Source organism: Tauraco erythrolophus, chromosome 2, assembly GCF_009769465.1.
Source record: "Tauraco erythrolophus isolate bTauEry1 chromosome 2, bTauEry1.pri, whole genome shotgun sequence".
Lineage (NCBI taxonomy): Eukaryota > Metazoa > Chordata > Aves > Musophagiformes > Musophagidae > Tauraco > Tauraco erythrolophus.
Genome location: NC_141466.1, coordinates 112,264,168 through 112,285,961, shown reverse-complemented (window position 1 = coordinate 112,285,961; position 21,794 = coordinate 112,264,168). Strand labels below are relative to the sequence as shown.

Sequence of the window (21,794 nt, the reverse complement as noted above, 5' to 3'; positions counted from 1 at the left end):
TCAGCGGTACGAGTGGTAGCCCATAGATAGGATGCTTGAACCTTTATTTGAGCAGGGAGATAACCAGCTAGCAAAACAGCTATCAAAACCATTGCTCTGGTAGTACAGTGTGCTGTAAAAAGCTTTCAAGCTTTTTCTGTTGTTTTCTTTTGCTTTCGTCCCTCTCCCTCAAAAGACCATTGCAAGGAAACAACCATTTGAAGTGCTGCCAAAACTTTTTCCTTTAGATGCCAGTATCTTACAAGAAGTTCTCAGGCTGATTTTAGCATCCCCCTCAGGCTTAAAATTATGAGAGTCCTATGAACATCCTTCACAAATTCCTAGTAGTGGCGAGAGACCTATTTATGAATTGCCATAATGCAACTCTATTAGTCTCATAACTTTATAACGTTATTTTTCATTCCCTGATTAACTAATCATCTTTCATTCACATTACTGCAAATTAAAAAATCAACAGTATTAAGTATTACCCAGAGAGTAATTTCTAAGGCCATGAGGAATTATTTTTTTTCACTAGTACAAACTCTTATCTAAATGCCAGCTCAAAAGAGACTCTGAACGAATGTGAATGACGTGTTATAAAGTCATGCCATCTATTAAATTCACTGCTCCTTCTTGCACCAAATATGGTTGGTGACCATTTAACTGTCACCACTCAGTATCACCCGTGGTACAAATCCCTCAGAAGTAATTCCAGAAGTACAACATAGTCTCTGACTACATTTTCAATTTCTGGTGATAACAGGTACCTTAACTTTTTGATAACCTGATCTGAGACCTTGTTCAGTGTTTATTGTGGGACTGCTCGATAGTCCCTTTGACTTTCTCAAACTGGAATTTCAAAATCATTAATTCTGTCTGCAAATCTTTTACAGTTGTGTGCACTTTGTCACAGGAGCAGTTTTAATGTTAAAGATGGTTTACATGGCTGTCGGTTTTAAGAGGAGGAATAAAACTCATGTTTTATGTAAATTACAATCTTTATTTATTAAAGATTCTACCTCAGAAAGAAATTGCCATCTGCTAAGCCAGTGAATGTTTGTGAAACAAAATGCTGTCATTTTCAGGAAACCTTTCCTGGATTTGCTGAAACTGAATCCCACGCTAGCAAAGCGTGGGGGCGAAACAATGAAGGGGTTTGAAACAGGATAATGAGGCATATGTATCTGAGGGAGGTCAAGCAGGCATGCCACTCATAGTAGAGAAGATGAAAAATATCGCACTCCTCAGTTTAGGAATTATAACCGAGATGTGTGAAGATGGCTTGAGATAAGCACCTTTTAATAAAAGATGCCTCCCTCTTCTTAATTTGCAGGTTGCCTGAGGCCATTGGTTCTTCCTCATAGTTACATTAACATATCTGAGTTCGAGTCCTCCTTCCCCGTAGGAACAGTGGTGCATTATCAATGCTTTCCTGGATATAAACTAGAAGGGGCAGAGTTCCTTGAGTGCATGTATAACCTTATCTGGTCAGATAGCCCACCTAGGTGCCTTGATGTGGAAGGTAAATGTCTTATTATTTCTCTTTCAATTTTGCAAAATCAGCATGCTCTGTATGATTTTAACTCAGGGCTATACCCACGGTTATTCTGTATGTAATGTTTCTGCAGGCCATGCAGAGTGTATCTGGGTTTTGTTGCATGGAACCTGTTGTGGTTCGCTGCACCCTTAGCTCTTGGTGTTCCCTATCTAATATTTGCTCTCCCGGTGTCCGAAGTGCGAGAGGGGAAGTCTTAATAACGGTTGCTTTGCCCTTAAAATGTAAATTCTTTGCAGCTTTTCTAATAAGAATACTGGGGAAGTTATGGAATTCACATTTGTGTGCAGATGGTCAGAGTTTCTATAGATACGGATAGATTTCCATGATAAACTAAAAAATACTCTGTAGAAACTCTAAGTTTGGCTGTGCCAGATGCAGACATTATTCAGTGCTACACGATGCTTCACACTTGACTATTTGTTGTCTCTCATAGTAGTTAACCTTAAAAAGGATTTACAACTAAAATGACCAAGCTAATTTATTGATTAGGAACATAAAAACCATTCAGTGTGAAACAGAGGTAAATCGTACCAAGCCGAAAGGAATAATCAGTGACTATAGCTGCAGTGCTGGAATGGAGGATATTGTAGGGCATTTACATTTGCATCCCATACGTTCGAAACAAAGATACCAAATGGATTGCTCCATACCCTGTCAAAACCTTGTGAACTACCTTCCTCCATCTTCATACTGCTTCATGAATGAAACATCCTAGGAAGTTATCAGAAGCCAAATACAAAATACATCCTCTGCATTTCCTTTCCCTAAAAGGACTAAATTTTTGCTCTATTTCAGGCCTGTGAGGAAGCTATCTACATGTAGAATTTAGCTAAAAGCAATTATAGGGATTTATATGTGATTCTTATGTCACCGAGCTAAATGCTAAGCATTCTGGAAGTGCAAAAATTTGCCAAGAGTTTCAACAAAGTGATACACTGCACAGAAACAATACAGTGATCCTTATTTTTAACTGACAATCCAAGTTCCAAAATTCAAAAATGCCTTTGCAATTTTGGAATGACATAACAAGGTGATTTTTTTTTGTTTATCACACCACAAAACAGTAATCCCAAATCAGGTCTATGTAAGCCATTTTTGGAAGGTTTGTTTGTTGTTGTTTATAGCATGGAAAATAAAAAAAAAATAATTAGAAGGGCCCTGTTAGGCTTAATCCAAACAGTATAACTGTTTTGATAAAAATGACAATTCTCCAGTTAGGAAGAGAAAAGCATTAAAATACAGAAACTCAAGTGTAAGAAGCAGAAAAAGTTGTGTTTTACCCTCACTTAACACAGGTAAGCATTCCAACTCCTATCAAAATACCTGAGAAAACTCATGTGCTTGTTTATTGCTTGTACTATAAAGTCATGGAGAGGCTCTTTTTTCTTGCTAATGTAAAACATGAGAACTGCTGCTCTGACAGTTCTCCATTTTTAATAATACGTCAAAAGTTATCATCCCCAGTCAACTATGATGATCTGTGACAGAGGGATCAGTGTGTGCCAGCCACTGGGTCAAGGCCATCTGGGAGGCCTCCTGAGTTTTGATTTACATCCAGCCTCCCTCTTAATCACTTTCTTATTGCTCTCTTTAAGTGTTAAAACTTTCTGTGGTGATTTCATGTCGGCGTCTTATCCGTGCGTGTGTTGAGTGAAGCACAGGAGATCAAAGTCTAGAGCTCAACTCTTGCAAGAGTGGGTTCTCCTCAGCTTTGAAGCTGTCCCTGCTTCTGTTGGGGCAGAAGAGAGCAGCATCACTAAAAGGTCACCCCTGACATCTCCCCTTTGTGAACCCTGTTGTAGGAATGCTTCAGCTGGTAAGCAGCGAACTTCAAAATTGAATCCAGATAGGGAAAATCCACTTGAGATGCCCTCATTTGAAAGTGTTCGTTCAAGTGTGATGTATGCAAGAGTGCCAGTCTCCAGGAATCTTGTTACAATCCACTACTCTGAATTAGTGGACAAACCTCCCTCCCTGCATATTTCTTATTCTGCACCTTGCATACCGATGTCCAGCTCATTTCTCAGCATTGTTTTTAGGTGTGAAGTATAATCTCGCCAAGCAGTATTTTTCACAGAGGAAATCTGCTAATAACAAATTAATTCCATTTATATATTTCCATGATCAATCCAAAATTTATTCTAATGACATTTCCCGCTCAGTGTTTTAATATGGTAATGATTAAAAGCAAGTGGTTGTTAGGAAGCTATAGTAAACCATTTTAGAGCTTTTATTCTGCTATAAACAATGCTGCTTACAGCTTTCTCGTTTTGATATATGATCTTCTTGAAGCCTTCACAGAAGGAATTTCTTAAATGTGTTCTTTAAATCACACAAATGCTATATGTCAATCTCGTGAATTTTTCCCTCTTTGTTAGGTCAAATCAATTCTGAATGAAGGGTTTTTAGCTCTATTTAAATGAACAGTTACACCAGGGACCACTCAGCTCCCATCCTACAGCATGATTTCTAATGCCCAATCCAGTTTTGTTCTCAATCTTGTGAAGCGCAGAGCTTCCACCAGCTCTGGTGAGGGACTAATTTTTGCTGATAGGGAAGAAGATTTTTCTGATAATTAAAACCACTGTTGCTTTATTCACAGCAGTGCATAAAATGGGCATTACCTGGTACCGACATGCAGCCAACACTGCAACGCTGTGCAGCGGCTTCTCAGAAACAGCTGCTTGGACCTGATCAGGGAGGTTGTTATAGCTCAGGCAAATAAGGATGCTTTTAGTTCATATTGCCAAGCATTTATTGGTATGAGATCCTCTTCTTAAATGCTTGTACCTTTGCCAAATTTAAAACATTCGGATTGATTTTTGAGCGTCTGCCTCCAGCTGAATCATTTGGGAAGCTTCACTTGAAATGGTTCAGCTATATCTAAGAATGATAGTAGAGGAGATGGTCTTGTTTTACCAGTGCTAGAAAATTTTACAGTCAATTAGAGGATAAGATGAAACATCTCAACACTGAATTTTCTTCTCCTTTAATTCCTTGATTTACATCTTTAGCTTTCTTAATTCTAGTGGAATTCCATAATTATGCAAAAGGTTTTTTCAACTTCTTTCGTGCTGAAACTTGTTAGACACTTCCAAGGATATATGAAAATCTAAGGAAAATGTTAATTTACTTATTTATATGATTTTTAGCTTACCAATTTGGGGTTAATCATCCATCTGTTGAAATTAATGGGAGTTAGTAATTGCCTTCTGTAAGATCAGATATGCAAAAGATCGAGGGAGGCAGAGGAACCCTTAAATTGAAGATTACCACATGGGATATTAACATTAATTGTAAAATCAGATAGCTTCCAGAAACATTATGGGAGAGCAAATACATGAAAACTCACTGGTATGGAACTCTGTGAAATGAAATGTATAGAACTGCAAAATGTTTATGATATGATACTTTAAGGTGAATAAAGACGTTACATAGGATTTAGAGAAATTAAAAAAAAAATAAAAAACATCCCAAAACCAAACAGCCTGACCATTAGTACTTTGGGAATGTGATCTGATTACACACCTTGCCATCTGGACTCTGTATTTTAATCTTTCATGCCCTTCAGAAGATTTCCAAGAAGATTTAAGGAATTGTTCTTATAAAGTAGCTGAGGGGAAAGCAGGCAAAGAGAGGAAAGCCTGGGAGAATTTGATCTTAGTCCTAATGCTAGAATATAAAGCAATCATATGGATAGTGAAATTGGGAATTAATCTCTTTGTATTTAAGAGTAAAACGGGAAATGGGTTGATCGAATTTGCAAACGAACGTGATCCTGTTATCTGGAATGTCTAGTTTTGGCATCAGCCCAGCTGAACACAAAAGCCTGCAGGAAATCAGATACATTGCAATATCAAAACTTCATTCTACATGTGAGAATCAACAAATTCTGTAGCTGAGGTTAAGCTTGGAAGAATATTAAATAGAAAATATTTCAAATTTTTGTAGGTAGAGTCAAAATAAAAATGAAACAAACATGAGGAATAGACTTCAAAGGGGAGAGTCAATGAATAGAAGAAAAACAGAGGAAAACTGAAAGCATTTCAGAACTCTGGTATATAAAACCGCCTGATTGTGGGAGGAGGTGAAAAGATATAACACTAAGCTAGCAACTGATTACAGAACAGATCCTGAAAGTTATAGAGAAAGATAGGAGAAGGAAGGAATTAAGAAAATTGCACAACAAACCAGAAGAAGTGCAAAGGAACCCCCAAAACCCTTTTATTCTTCAGAAATTTCCTGGTGCTCTAGGTAGGTTTTTCATGTGAAAACCCTCATGAATGAAGTTTTCATATGAAAATCAAAACCAGCTACGCATAAAAAATATTTTGGAAAGACCAGCAAGAATACAGGATAGAGCTTTAAAATTACTCTTCTCGTGAACCAGAGTACAGACACTTACAGAGAGAGTCAGATAATTCTGACGTAGGACCTAGAAAGTGAAGAGTGTGAAAGGGGAAGAGGGTGATATTACAGGTGGAGTGCCATAGCTGGTTAATATTTCTAAACACAGTAGCTTAAACTTTCTAACCAATTACATGCTGGATACTGTGAAGAAAAGTTTTGAAAATCTGCATTCTTATATAGCAATCGCTAATGCCATAAACAGTGATTGACACTGAGCTATAAGTTTAATAAACTATGCTCTTAAAATATTTTAAATTCTTGCTGGATCGTACAGCAATACACTGAGAAAAAAGATACAAGTCAGCCTGTAATCGTTTTAGGTTCAGGCGTCAGAATAAAGTAAGCAGTCCTAAGCCTGAGATATTTCACGTTAGTACGAATAGATTTCTCTGTGTTTCTTCGTTGACATTGAGAAGGCTTTAGATAAATTCCAACATGACAGGCTGATGTGTATCCTTGGGGAAGAGAATGTTGGTGCAGCAGATCTCAACTACATAAAAATCCTGTAAAGCTAGCAGAGGGCAGCAATACAAGCCAGCTGTGAAACGCTGTGGTATTAAGAAATTAAGAGAGGTAGGTACCAGGATTCTGTTCTATGTTTACACCTACTGAGCTTGCAGGCAGGAGGGAGAATAAATTAAATATTGCTCAACTGCCAAAGAGCTCATCCAAGTGAACCAAGTTAATGTTAACATAAGACGCATTGATAGCCTTGTTTTTAATAGCTCTGACTAGAGTGGCATTTCAGAATATATTTACTGCCTGGAGCAACACTTCTTGCAACTCAGGAATGACAAACAGTAAGTGCTCAAATAGCAGCAGCCAACAATATTTGTAAGCACCTTTACTTGGGCAACACCTTTACAGTGGTGACACCTTTAGCCTGGTGGCCAAAGGATGAAACAGGCTGATAGTCTTTCACCCTGGGGATCATTGAGTCATAGAAGGCAAGTGTGATGAAGAAGTTTAAAAGGATAGTTTTCCTTTTAAAAAAGTAATTCAATAATTCTACGTGTTTCTGTACTGTAGACAGTTAATTCGTTCATCACCTGAGATCGCAGAAGTGATACATGTCCAGCCACCCTGTATGAGCGTGGAAGTTGAACACTTTAAGGAGCTGCTCATAGGTGACTTGGGATATCTGGATTTTTGTGGTATTGGAGAATGCTGAAATTAATCTGTACACCTTCACCCACAGCTGAAGGGGTGTGGAAAAGAATTGAATTCAGAAAGAGCAGAGTGATGTGAAGTACTAGGCAGACAAGTCATGTACTTCTGTGGATGTACTGCTTAATCCAGTCCCTTAACTCCAGCAAGTGTATTGCAAATGAAACAGAAAGAAAACCAGACCACATCTCATGACAGAATGATACGCGAAAGTGGACATTTTACAGCTCTTTTCATAAGGGATGGAGGTTTAAAGAACAGTCTCCAAATTGAAGACATTGTTTGAAGAAGATAAATACTGTTGTATTTCTAAGTGGCTGCTCCTTTTCTGAATTGCAGAAATCTTTGATCTTGGCTGTGATTGAAATAGATGCCTTCTCCACTGTTCCTTGTTTTTCAAGAAAGCAACAAAACAACAACTTGTAATCTGTTCCTTTTATGTCTTCTGTTTCTGCTTTGATGCACAGGACTGTCACAGTAAATCATGGTTTTACACCTGCTCTATCACCTGTGTACCTTTCAGAAACTCCTTAGCATTTCCAGAATCAGCCAGACATCCCAACTTTTTTATGGAGCCATAACTTGTGCCCTGAAGTTCCGCGTTAGCCGCCAGACGCATGTAGTATTTTATCCACGGTGCTTTAAGTATGCAGAGGATTAGATGGGGAAGGCAGACAAAATTTCTCCCTGAAGGCTGTTTTATAATATTAATCTTTAACTGTATCTGGCAGAGCTCCTTGGAATGGAAAGGCACACTACTTTGTCTACCTCAAAACCAAGTATGTCTGTGCTTTATGGACACGTTCATTAAGTTTGGCTACACGGTGCGATCACAGAACATCTTCCACAAATGGAGGGAACCGTGGCTACAGACTCTATGCGTTTGGAAGTCTACTTGCTGCGTAGGTTTGTTCACTTCCAGAGATAAAACCCGGTATTTAAAGGGTGGCAGTTTCACCGATTGGTGTAGGCAGCCACTTGATAACTAAACATAAATAATAGACACTGATACTCTTCCACATCTCTCTAGTCTTGTAAGCTGGTTTGTGGTATTACGGTGCTAAGATCACCTGCTGGTTTTCCTCCTCCTTTTTTTCCCTAGTAGCACTCCATTGGGAATGAGCCTTTGTGCTTTTCCTTCTTTCAGTCGGTATAGTTTGATTTCCTCAGCCTTCAACTGAACCCTGGAATACAGCTTGTCTATTCCAGCAAGACCAGCTGGATTTGGCATTCAGGTCTCATCCCCGATGGCTGATGTAGGTGACGCAGCATTGGCTCAAGAAGTTCTTGGTCATAAATAAAAAGGAAAAAGCAATTAAAGAAAGAGGGGTTACAATAGCATAAAAACATTCAGATGTCCATCTTACAGTGAGCGCTGGCTTCTTCAAATATCCCTGTCAGGTGCTTTTGTCTGTCTGATCGTCTTAGACAGCTTCCCAACAGCTCTCTCTCCCTCCTCTACTTCCATTCTACTTCTAATCACTTTGACCTTTTCCAGGTCTGGGGTTATCCTGTGATGCCTGTCAAATACCCAAGCCTTGACTTTCTTTGAAGCTCTCTGACTCCTTCCTGTTAGGTGTCTATGCAGTCCCCAGCATCTGCTTCTCAAAGTCCTAAAAAGACCATTACTGATTGTAAAGTCAACCACTCATGAGAAAAGGAAGAAACAAAACTAGAAGCAAGTGATGAAGAAAGCTAAATGATCTGCTGTAAATGAGACCACAGGGCTCCAAGTGCTCCCATGTGAATAATGAATGTAAATATTTCCTTAAAGATAATTATGAGCCTCTTGCTAAAATAACTCTTAGCTCTTATTGCTGCAAACTCGTAGAGTCATAGAATGGTTTGGGTTGAAAGGGACCTTAAAGATCCGTTATCAATTTTTTGTATTTTAAATGAAAATTGCACTTTTAAACTTATAATTTATAGGAGAAAGATCACTTGGGGTGTGTTTCATCCCATATCTGTTGTGAAATGCATTTAAAACTAAAGACACTGGCTTTCACAGATTGCTGTGCTGAGAGCAGCAGGGTTTGAGGATGAGTGTGAATTTGGTGCGATGCTCCTGTAGGAGCTCAGCTGATTGAACTGCAAAACGGGCTCCATAATTTGTAACGCCAGTAACAAGGAAGCTCAGTGTACCATAAGTGATTGTAAATCACTTTCTGTTTCCATTAGGAATCATCTAATGTTAAGCTATTATTAAAATAGGCTCAAAACTAGTTTTATACTATTTCATTTAGGCTCATACAGCTGGTGTCAGTGATAGAATTTTCAGCAAGATGGTGTTTGTCAAAGCTAGGCCAGAGAAGTAGCTTTTCATTAAAAACTTAATTATTCAATTCATTTCACACTCTGTAGAAGGTGAAAAGTGCTTCTCATGTGTGCATACTGAAAGGCTTATCTCGCTATTGTAGCTGGTAGAAAATTACCCAGGGGTGATTGTCTAGGGGTAGAGAAAGCAGCATGGAGCCAGGAGACCCAGGGTGTATTCCCAGATGCTTCAACATTGGCTTGCTGGATGGTCTAGAAGAAGTTGCTTAACTGTTAGGTGCCTTTTCAGAAGAAAACGCGTAGGTGGTATTGTGAAGGTTAAGTAATTGAAAAAGGTTACGATTGAAAAGAATTCTGAAATTATTGGCTAAGGATACAATTTTTTTAATCAATCTTGCTTTTGATAAATTTGCTGGCAACTTCAGAGCTCGAAATAAGCATCTTTTATCTTTGTTACTCTAAGTCATGTCTACTGTCGGGCTTAATAGGAATTTCTTCATAAATTAGCGCTCACTTAGTTTTTTCCATTATTATTTCTATTCTGGTATTGCCATTGGTGCTGCTGTTGTTTTGCTGTGGGAATGAGTAGTCAGAAAAATTCCTCGAAGCATGTCTTCACTTTCAAACCACAAATTCAGTGGCCACAAAGTTTTTCTCGCTTGTTCCAGTACACCTATAATATGCACTAAGTCTCCCTTCACAATGCTGGCAGCATTTGATATAGGAATATATCATTAGAATGTTGTTAAGCTGATGTTCATGATAAAGGAAACATTGCTCTAGTAAAGCTTCCTGTTCTGCTTACATTTGTGAAGAGTGTCATTAGAAATTAATTCTTGTTAAGCAGCTGTTCTAGACTGAGATGTTTTGACAGGGCTTATTTTAAAGCAACTGGGTTTGCTACTTCCTTTTACAAATCTCTTAAATTTCTTCTTCAAGCTCTCAACTGGATATGAGTGGTTGAGTTCAACAGTTTTTCTTCTATCCTGCTTCCAGTACTGAACAATTTAGTGGGAATTTGTGCTGCATTTTTAGAATTAAAATGTTTTTGATTTTTTCCATTACTATAAATTAAAATCTAAGTATAAAATAGAAAAATCCTTTTTTAGCAATTAAAGTGCAGAAGTAATTTCCTTTTCCTCCGCTTCTTCCTGTTGGCCATCCACTCCCTCTTCCCCCATGCGTTTCCCTATTTGATACTGCACTAGATATACCAGTTTTTGTCTACTAGTTTCTATCTTGAGATCTTTTTTTACATAAAATCAGTAAATTCTAAAAACACTACAGTATCTTTAGAGTTTAAAAATCCACAACTAACAGCTACCTTTTTTGAACACCGCTGATTTATCTTATTTTTGTTTGTTGTTTTTTACAAACTCTTAAGAAACATTTTTCTTTGTGAGAGATGCTAATACTGGTGTTCCATCGATTGAATATAGGATATAGGCATTGCATTCCTCTCCATACTGACTATCTTACAATGTGTTGTTATGTATATGTGAGAGGATGAGGAGCTTGAAATTAGGCCTCTGTACTGTGCAGTGCAAGTGTGATTCGTGTGCTGATAATGGCAAGGTCTGCCAGGTGAACTGGACAGGATTTTTCTAAGTATATGAGAGAAAAGCTTATTGTTTATTTTATTCTGAAGGGTGATGATGCTGAAATAACCAAGGAACCAAGTTTTATTAGCACAGTGTTCATAAAGAAGCAGGAAGAGGAACAAACATAACCTTCATCTTCTATGTTCCTGTAAAAAATTGAATTTTCAAATCCTACATACACAAACATGTGTTTGTACAAAGACAGTATATGGAAAAGGATCCATATAGTGGATCCTAAAGCCAGCCAGTAAAGCCTCAGATGGGGACCGGGCCACACTGGATGGGAAGAGTCAGACCCGCTGGGATGCATACTGCTGTGATCCCGTGCAGTATATCATGAATTAAAAATTGGTTGGAATGCAGTAGCCAGATGACAGATGTCCAAATTTCTGGTGTTAATTAGTGTCCTGTTATGTACAAGGACAGCAAGTGAAGGTCATGAGAAGCTCTTGTTCTCTTCCAGTTAGTGCACAAACCAGACAGTGTGTCCACCTCTCGCGAGATACACCAGCGTTTTCCCTGCACATTGGAACTGGCAAGTTTTTACCTCTGTCTTTCTCATCATTAAGTTTCATCTTGAGCTTTTCTCACTCTTCGCATAGTGAGCAGGCATTCACAGTGTGTTTTGAAGAAGTGTTATTTTTTATGAGGTGCAAATGGTGCTAACCCTGTCCGTCTCTCTGTCAAACAGAAAACGGCTGGCCTTGCGCTGGGTTTTGCTGCTACCCCCACTAATCTGGCAACTAATATCCTACAAGAAAGGCAGACTAGTAGCTAGAGAAAAAAACACACTATGCAAAAAATCAAAGGTGGAAAGGCTTCTTGCTCATTCCTACCCCTTTTTTATACATAAGTGCCCTGTATTTCAAGACATTTTTTGCTTTATTTTTTGGCTCACATACAAAAGCTGGGCAAAACCTGAATAATTTATCTCCTGCCTGCTTTGACTGAAGACTAAACCAACTAGCCATTGAACCGATTGACTAAAGAAAAGGTTTTGAGCACTGTAAATATCTGTAAGTCCACTGTTATCTCTCTACCAGTGGCTTTTAAAAAGTGATGTGGTATCTTCATTCTGTGCCATCAATGCTAATTGAGAATATGCTAATGCCAGAAAATCTTCCCTCCTTCCTACAGTTCCAGTGTCAGTGCAGAATTACTGTCGTATCCCCTGGGCAGAGTTTAAAAAGCTTCTTGACCGTAATGGATAGAAAAAATTACCGGGTGAACATCATGTATTCCTCCAGTGCCTGGGAAGTAAGCGCCTGCAGCCTGCGTCACCCTGGCAGGGACCCTGGTCCAAGGAATGTGGCTATAGCACTGCGGAGGCTGCGATGGAGGGGGCATGGCGGGGGGAGCAGACCCCCCCTTTGCCTTTCACTGTGCTGTCTCTCGCAGGGACGCCATAAAGCCGAGTTTGAGGTCTCGGCACCTCAGGACAGCTCACAAAAGGGGGGCTGCCTGCAGGCATACCTGCAGCTGGGACATATTCTGTTGGTTTTTGTTACAGAAAGCTCTCCTGTTAGCCTGAAGCAGGTCCTCTGCTCCAAGCCCGTATGTGACAGTGTTTGTAACACAAGGCTCAACTCCCCAGGTTTTAAGCTCTTCCTGAGAGTGCTAATCTTTCATTAAAACAAGTCAGAGGAGAAAACCCATAGCTAATCTCGGAGGAGAGTCCTCAGCTCCAGCAGCTCCTAAGAGCAGGCGGGGAAGTCCATCAAATCAAACCAGGAGTTCCTCTCTTCAGCTTCCTTGAGTAACAGGCGTCTTGAGCATCCCAGAAGGGATTTGTTTGCCATATAAACACACTTGTTCTTTCTTTTTGATGAATGATTCAGCTTTTCAGCTGAGAATGCCAAGCTGTAAAGTTCCTGTATGTCCCCTTACAGTCTGTGGCCAGTTGCTCTATAGAGACTGATCTGGAGATCCAGAATCACATAGTGCAGAACCATCAGCAGACACTGCCCAAATTATGTCCATCTCTCTGACAAGCTCCAAAGTGAAGGACATACACATGTGGTCTTCTAGTGTTGGTTGTCAGAAGATAAAACTGGATTATCCATGCTGGATGTTGTAATTAGCACATTATAGTCTCAAAAGCCTTATAAATTTACGATGCTGAAAGCTATTGGTACTAAAGATTTGGTGTCCCATTTAAGAACAGTACCTAGGGCTTTTTTAAGCTGTGAGAACTGCCTGAAGTAGCATTCACTTGTCTCTATGATTATTTATTGTTCCTACTGCTGTTGGCTTTGACAGTGAAAGTCTACTTGTCAGACACAATTTTATTTTCATCAGTTTGGGATTATTTTAATTCTGTTTGATTCACTTGCCTGGAGTCCATGGCCTGTAACTTCCAAATACAATACAGGATTGATCACTGGGAATGCTAGAATTTTAACTTTCTTGGAAAATTTCAGTGGGCTTAGGTTTGCCACCTGCCATTTCATTCAAATTTGATCTGGCATGTTCCTTAAATCTGTATAACCAGTATCATACAATGCTATCCAGCATAATGCTGAGTAAATACCAGCAATAAAGGTTCTGACCCTGTCAGATCTACTGACCCTGTCAAAATCTTCTGTCTCTAGGAGCCAAGAGTATGACTGGGTGTACGACTAGCTGCCCAGAGCTCAAAATTAGTTCATTTTTGGATGTTTGTGATGTAGCTTATTCAATTTGAATTGATTTGGAAAAAGAGGCTCCAATCCTGAGCATTACTGATTGTACATGGGGACCAGCTTGCCCGTGCAAATATTGAGGGATGCTGAAACTGGATGAACATAAAATTCACAGAAGGTGGTGAGGGATACTCCAAGTGAGTAAAAACCCCTGACTCTGGCAGTCCAGCTGATATAAGAATGAAGTGCAGTTTCATTTGAGCTAAATGCCCTCGTTTTCAAAGAAGCTCCATTGCCCCTGCTGTTTGTAAGAGTGTTTAATAGAAGAGCTGTTGGCAGGTACGACCGCTTAAAACTTGGCTCTAATTCATAACTGACACTCTGCAGCGCATTAAAGAAATGTTTGCAGAAGTTTCCAGGCAGTATCAATACGTGAGCGTTTCCCTTGAAATACGGAGGGTGTCAGAGGAAAGGATGGCACCCATTCTTAGCACTGGGGACATGCCCTACATGTTTCAGGTTTTATAAAATACGTTTCCATTTCATAGAATCATAGAATGGTTTGGGTTGGAAGGGACCTTAAAGATCATCTAGTTCCAACCCCCCTGCCATGGGCAAGGACACCTTCCACTAGATCAGGTTGCTCAAAGCTTCATCCAACCTGGCCTTGAACACTTCCAGGGCAGCCACAACTTCTTTGGGCAACCTGTTCCAGTGCCTCATCACCTTCATTGTAAAAAATTTCTTCCTTAGATCTAATCAAAATCTACCCTCTTTCAGTTTAAAGCCATTGACCCTTGTCTGATCACTACATACCCTTGTAAAAAGTCCCTCTCCAGTTTTCCTGTAGGTCCCCTTTAAGTACCAGAAGGCTGCTAGAAGGTCTCCCTGGAACCTTCTCTTCTCCAGGCTGAACAACCCCAACTCTCTCAGCCTGTCTTTACAGGAGAGGTGCTCCAGCCCTCGGATCATCTTCGTGTCCCTTCTCTGGACATCCAACAGCTCCATGTCCTTCTTATGTTGGGAGCCCCAGAGCTGAACACAGTACTGCAGGCAGGGTCTCAGGAGAGCAGAGGGGCAGAATCACCTCCCTCGACCTGCTGGCCACGCTTCTTTGGATGCAGCCCAGGATATGGTTGGCTTTCTGGGCTGCAAACACACATTGCTGGCTCATGTTGAGCTTCTCATCAACCGGTTTGTAAACAGACTGACAGCTCCATATCTGGGTTGTACCCACAGTGTATTTTTTTTAATCTGCCTGGACATGTGTCATTTCTGGGCTGATCCACATTGCTTGGACACCAGCACTGAAGCTTCTTTTTATTCAGCTTTGGCCCTTGATGACATTAAGAGGTTAGGGATGAGGCAGCAGGTACATTGCTGGAGAGGAGAAATCTGTTTCTCTGAGCAGTTGCTCTCTGTGACAAGATGTGCTCTGCTTTGCTCATTGCTAGAAAGGTGCTGGGCATCTACACATCTCTTGCAGCCTGTCGTAGCTTGGCGAAACTCAGTTGCAAAGGAGCTTCAATTGCTGTCTTCCTTTTTCTCATGCTCTAAGCATGGATTATAAAAATATGCCAGGCTTCCTTATGGCAGGCCAGGATCGTTGCTTTCACTGATCATTTTCTTTTTACTAGAAGAATGATCCGTGATATGGACAAAAGGTGCTTTCCTCCTTTTTCAGTCTGACACCTTTGCCCTAGTCTTAAGAAAATTGTTTTCAATCATGAGTTGACTTCCCAGTAAAGCGTTCTTCTTTCTTGTGGGCCCAGAGACTTTGGAAAGTATGCAGAGTATTGAGGATGTGAATTTTTATGTGAATTACTTGCTCTGATTTCAAGTTGTTATTATTAAGCCTTGCCAGTGAAAATGCAAACAAAACCACGTCTCCAGGGGACAGGGAATAGACATTGCCGCACATTGTAATCAGCCTCTCTTGAAGATTCATTTAATATCTTGTGTATTTTTCTTATGAAATGCATTATTCATGTAACAAGAGTCACAGAGAGAAGCAGCTGAATTGTAATTTCTGGGAAGAGTCTTCTTCCAAGAGATGGCATTTTCATTATGTAAATCAATGCAGGAGGTCTTGCCTGTGCGAGGGAGACGTGAAGGGAAGAGCAGCCCATAGATGGCTGCCTCTAAAGGGAAATAAACCAAGCCATCCAGTAATTTAAGCCCTTTTTGGGTCAGTATGTAGCCATTTGAGACATCATTACGCTTTGTAGGATTTTTTTTCCTCTGTGTTAGGAGCACTTAAGAAAATAGCTAACACTTACTCAGTGGAAAAGTTTCCTCTCTTGGAAAAATACTGCTGGTGAGCTGCTTTACCCACTGCTGTTTCCTAGAGAGTGCTCCTTCGGCTCTCCATTAAGTTCATCTGCCCAGCCATGGAAGAGGACATTGCTTTTCGTTCCAGGGCCCACAATAAAAGTTCCACATGTTTATATTGCAATTCTTTCTTATTTACATAACCTTATTTAAAGCACTGTACTTAATTAACACAGGCTGAGCCTCTGTTATGTTTAAGACCTCACTCTGCCGGCGATCCCACTGAGATCGGTATGTCTGCTCAGAGATAACAAAGCACAAATAACACCAGTAGACTTTAAGCTCAACTTAATAATATTACAGAGGTACAGATGGTAATTGCTTAAACAACGTTGTGGTCTGGTACTGCTGAGGCAGACCCAAAGCTGCAGGGAGCCTGAAAGGGGGCCTGAAGTGTGCCCTGTGCATTCTGACACACGGGACCTTCCCGGCGGTGGGTTGCTGGCATTAATGTCTTTCTCCTTTTCTCTGTGTTTATTTGCCCAAGTTTGTCCACTACCTCCAATGGTGAGTCATGGAGACTACATCTGCCACCCGCGGCCTTGTGAGCGTTACAACCATGGGACGGTGGTGGAGTTTTACTGTGATCCTGGTTACACCCTCACCAACGACTACAAGTACATCACCTGCCAGTACGGCGAGTGGTTCCCCTCCTACCAAGTCTACTGTGTCAAAACAGGTAAGGGACCAGCAATGGCAAAGCTCCTGTCCTCTTACAGTCCCGCTTTTTTAGAGCGAATTTGTTGGCCTGTAATGCCTGGGGAACTGGGAATCTGTTTCATGGTTAAGTGGTGAACACTGATTTTAAGATGCTATTAAATATAGTACCCTTCCAAGATCCTGAATGATCTTAAACCATTTAAATCGTTAGCTCTTCAAACGTATTTTTTAACATCTTTGGGATATTTTTATACATATATAAGCTAAGGTCATCATTGCATGTATAAAAAAAGGTCCAGGGGAAAAAGCAAAGTCCAGCCCCTGTAGCAGCTTGACGTTAAGGTTGACTTTGGTATATGGCATTGGGTTCATGTGTATTTTTACAACATACGTATAAAAGATGTCTTTTCCTAACTGACACTTCTGAGTATTGTTGAAGTGTTAACACAAAAAAACCAACGGTAATAATCAAGCACCACTCTTGTATTGCCTTTTTGTTACAGAACAAACCTGGCCGAACACACAGGAGACACTCCTGACGACATGGAAAATAGTGGCGTTTACCGCTACCAGCGTTTTACTAGTACTGCTACTGGTTATTTTAGCCAGGATGTTCCAGACCAAATTTAAGACACATTTCCTTCCAAGGTTTGTACTGTTTTCTTTTCTTTTTTTTTTTTTTTTAAGATTGAAGGCCTTGATTCAGTTTTCACACTCAGCACTCCTTGCTGAGGAGACAGAGCAACTCACAAGCCTTGCAGATACCACCTTCTTCTGCTCTTAGCAGAAGTCTCTGAACCACTGGCGTGGAAGGGCATCCCCGGAAACCCGCAGTAGTCCTTCCTGCAGCTACGATGAAAGGCAAAGCTTGTCGGATTTGCTTTGGGAGTAATTACAGCTCTACTGCTGAGGATTGCTGCTTCTGCATGTAAAAATAGCTGACAACATTTTTAAATACTCATTTTCAGGTGCTGGGGGAATTAGTTTTTTAACTACTGTAGACTTAGTAATGTAAGTTTTAAGAAAGAATTTCTTTTTTCTCTGTGGACAAATTTATACTAAAAGTTTCCCTTCGTAAGTATTATTTTCATCATGATTCATAAACATCTCCTACATCTTCCTTTATTTCCATAAAATACCGTGCAGCTATGAGCATTTGTCATTGATTCTCACAGCACTCCTCATGAGATAGGTAGGTGGGTATTACTATAATTATTGCTATTATTATTATTATTAATTATTATTATATTGTTATTATATTATTATCATCATCATCATCATCATCACCTTACAAGCGGAAAAACAAAGGCAGGCATGCTGAGTTTTAGGCAAAGCTAGTGCTGTATCAGGGTTTAGACTTGTTTCTAGTTTTCAGTGTGCTCAGTTTGCTATGGACCTTGACTGTGCAACTTTTCATCTCCTGCGCTTGCTTTTTCTCACGTCTTTACACTACCACATGCAGAAAGGAGTGGTGAAAAAGCTGTATGCCAGTAAATATGTCCCCAGGTCAATGCAGCAGAAAGGACTTGGTGATCTTAATGCTAAATAAATATGTGTACATAAACATATACAGGTGATAGAAGTAATGTGTAAATTTATATACATATATATGTGCATACACAGTGTATGGGGAGTAGTATACATATACATATACAACTAGGAAAATCTTTGGGGTAATGGGTTGCACTATGGATGACTTTATAGCCTGTACTTGTCTAGCTTATCGAAATGGCTTTCTGTCCTCTCCTTTTCAGACATTTTAATGTCCTAAAGGTACCTGGGACCAGTTCTCTCCTACTAAGACTCTGCAGTGATTTAATTGGCTACTAAACAGATACTTTAGGGTTTAACAGACCTTCCCAATTAATAGAAATGTTTTGCTTAAAAAAGAAACCAGCTTAGTACTGGTTAAGGAAGCCTTCATCCTTTGAAAGTGAGACCTGAAGGAAGTCACAAATCTGGCCACCAAAGCCCTGTCATCCAGCAGTCGTCATCTCAGTGCCTGTTTACATGGGCTGTAAACACACTTGTGCTCTAGCACACACCTTTCCAGGGGTTCAGACACTTTTGATTGGTGAACTACATCTGTGATCTTATATCCATGATGCCTACTGTGCACAGCACAGCAAATGGTGCTCCTTATCTCTTCCAAGCACCTGTTTTCCTTCCCGTCTCGAAATCGGTCTTCAGATTACTGGTTTCGTTTTCCTGATTGTAACAGATTCACCTGACTGTCAACCTGAACAGAGTTTTGCAAAGCCATGGAGCAAACATTTCTGTGAATGTTAATGACCCTGTAGCTTCATTTTGCGTGACTAAAAAGTGCTGTGTTTACTTAAGTTCAGTGGTTGCTCCGAGGTGCTTCTGACATGCTCCTGCTCTCTGTGATAACTCATCTGTGTTTGACGTAGAGGCAACCAGGAGGGCTCCATGGGTGACCCGGACTTTGTGGTGGTGGATGGTGTTCCTGTCATGCTGCCTTCCTACGATGAAGCTGTAAGCAGCGGTTTAAATGCTCTGGCACCTGGATACTCAGCTACCGCAGACCAGGGGCATATTTTGCAGACAGAAGATCAGAATCCTCCCGCTTACCCTGGCCCCAGGATCACGGACACGCTGCCTAGTGAATTTGAGACCTCTGACAGTAGGTCGGGCTCTTCTGAACTGCTCCAAAGTTTGTACCCGTCCCCGGCGTGCCAAGTGGCAGCGCTTCCCGGTTCAGATCGAACTGACGTATCCCGTAGCACTGCCGGGGAGGCTGCATCCACAAGTCCGCAGATCGATATCGCAGATGGTGAGTCTTGCATACATGCAATAGATGATTCCGTAAACAGGAGCCATCATTTGGTTGTACTGTCAGATCAGGAATAAACCCAGCTGACCTGCTCATATTTTGTTCATGTTTTTGTCCACATCTTAATTTGGACATTTTTTAAACCGTACTACTCCATGGTCATAGAGCTTCGTGTTTGTGATATATCCTTGCTAGCTGTGGTGCAAGAGATTTGAATCCCGGGCCTGAAGGTTCCTGTCCAGACCCCATAACAGCAGTCTCATCAACAGGGATGTCAGCAAGCACCTGTGCGCAGCAGCGAAGCCAACCATCATCTTGCCTGTGTTGGTCTGTTCATCTGCTCCTCAACTCCTACGCTCACAACTCCCTCACATGCCATGGCTTTCACAGCAAAGAACAGGATTTTCTCCTTAAAATGGAAAGCAAATCATGTTTTCACACTCAGCCAAAATTAGCAGCTTTTATTAACAAACTCATCATATCTGCAAACTGTCATCATGTCCGAGGCATGTACGCGTTAAGCCATGGACATAGAATCATAGAATCATAGAATGGTTAGGGCTGGAAGGGACCTTCAAAGGTCATCTAGTCCAACCCCCCTGCAAGGAACAGGGATATCTCCAACTAGATCAGGTTGCTCAGGGCCTCGTCCAACCTGGCCTTGAACGTCTCCAGGGATGGAGCATCCAGCACCTCTCTGGGCAACCTGTTCCAGTGTTCTACAACTCTCATGGTAAAAAATTTTTTCCTAATATCCAATCTGAATCTACCTCCCTCTATTTTAAAACCATTACCCCTTGTCCTATCACAACAGGCCCTCCTGAACAGCCTCTCCCCATCTTTCCTGTAGGCCCCCTTGAGGTACTGGAAATCCCTCATGGGAGGGATGGGATTCACAGCATATATACATGGGAGTCACAGCATAATGGAACGTACCCACAGGACCACGTATGAGAAGGGAGATTGCCATATGTTATTGTCTGCATTTACATTGAACATGAGCATGCATTTGTATCATTTCATTGAATTCTAATGGAGCTGTATGATGTGCTGCTTGGCACATTAAGGAAGCTAGATAGCTTTCCTTGGAGACATTTAGAAGGAGTGGCTCTGATCCTGCTCACCACAGTCACTGAGAGTCACTAGGCAAAGAGCTGAAGCCTAAATGAGTGTCCTAAATTCGGCATGGGTGAAGGTCTGGGTGAAGGAAGTTTTCCAGCTCCGTAGGGTCGAGGCTAACTTTTAATGGTATCACAAGGGAAAGAGGACAGCTAGAAGGAGGAGGGAGAAATTATGACAATGCTAGTAAAAGTCCCTGCCTACGCTGAATGCTGTTTTAGTTATTCATTTAGTAGAAAGGATGTTTGCATTCAGGTTTTTGTGGGCCTAACTTGTTTTAGAATATCTGGGTAGTTTCAGTACCTTAATTTTCATATAGGTATTAGAGCGTAAGTGGGTCTAGAATTAGCAATACCATATGTCTTGTTCAGATTTTTGCAATGTCCGTTTCTATTTTTGTAGAATTGCTAATACTAATACTCTGTAAAAGCCTAAAGGGAAGTTACAATCAGCAGTCAATGCTATTTCTTTTTTTTCCCCTAGAGATTCCTTTGATGGAAGAAGACCCTTAGCCTGCACAGAGACGTGTCTTCGTCGCATTGCACTGTTGGGTGACATGAATCATGAGGATTTAGAGATAGAAAAGACTATCTGTGGATTTGGGGAGGTTATTTTCCTACTTATCAATCTTCCACGTGATGATGTCACCAGATTGAGTGTACATCTTAATCCACAGCAGGGATAACAGCATCAGCATTTGGAATGGCAGCAGTTTTATGAATGAATCCTGGGGATTTGATGAGAGCAGATGTAGAAAAAGAACTGTGGCTTTTTAGAAATGAAATGTATATCTGCATCGCAGAAAGTCATATGGTTCTGTAAGCAATGCTATTGGATTTTGATACTAACTGCCTCACAAAAGCATGTCAAAGTATGTAAATTTGCTTATAAAGACTGCTTTAAATGATCTATGGACCTCTAGTTTATGAAGAATCCTTACAAGTTTAAAAAAATACTAGTCCTGAAACACAAAAAAAGAGGAAAGATCCTCTTTGGTTTTCCTATGATAACCAGGAAGCTTTTGATTTAATTGTTGGTGATTTTGTTTCAGACCATGTCTGCAGAAAATATAAGAGAAATGATGGGATTCATATATACTTTGATGTATGATAGCAAATATATATAAATATATATATATATATATTTAAAAACTCTTACAGAGAAAGAAAAGGAAAGACTCCCAGGTCACATAATGATCTGGAGATTTTTTTAAAGGTAAAGCAGAATTTATATCATATACAATATTCAAGGTAAAGTATCGATATTTGTATTTATGC

At 40.4% G+C, this 21,794-nt stretch overlaps 1 protein-coding gene across 1 annotated transcript in view; it reads left to right on the top strand.

Moving 5' to 3' along the window:
- SUSD4 (sushi domain containing 4) overlaps positions 1 to 21,029 on the top strand; it is a 32,249-nt gene extending 11,220 nt beyond the window's left edge. The window contains exons 4-8 of the mRNA XM_009986459.2: positions 1,316 to 1,504; positions 16,432 to 16,623; positions 17,108 to 17,252; positions 19,016 to 19,398; positions 21,001 to 21,029. Coding sequence (XP_009984761.2) covers positions 1,316 to 1,504; positions 16,432 to 16,623; positions 17,108 to 17,252; positions 19,016 to 19,398; positions 21,001 to 21,029 — 938 coding nt within the window. The remainder of the gene's footprint in view (positions 1 to 1,315; positions 1,505 to 16,431; positions 16,624 to 17,107; positions 17,253 to 19,015; positions 19,399 to 21,000) is intronic.
- The last annotated feature ends 765 nt before the right edge of the window (positions 21,030 to 21,794 follow it).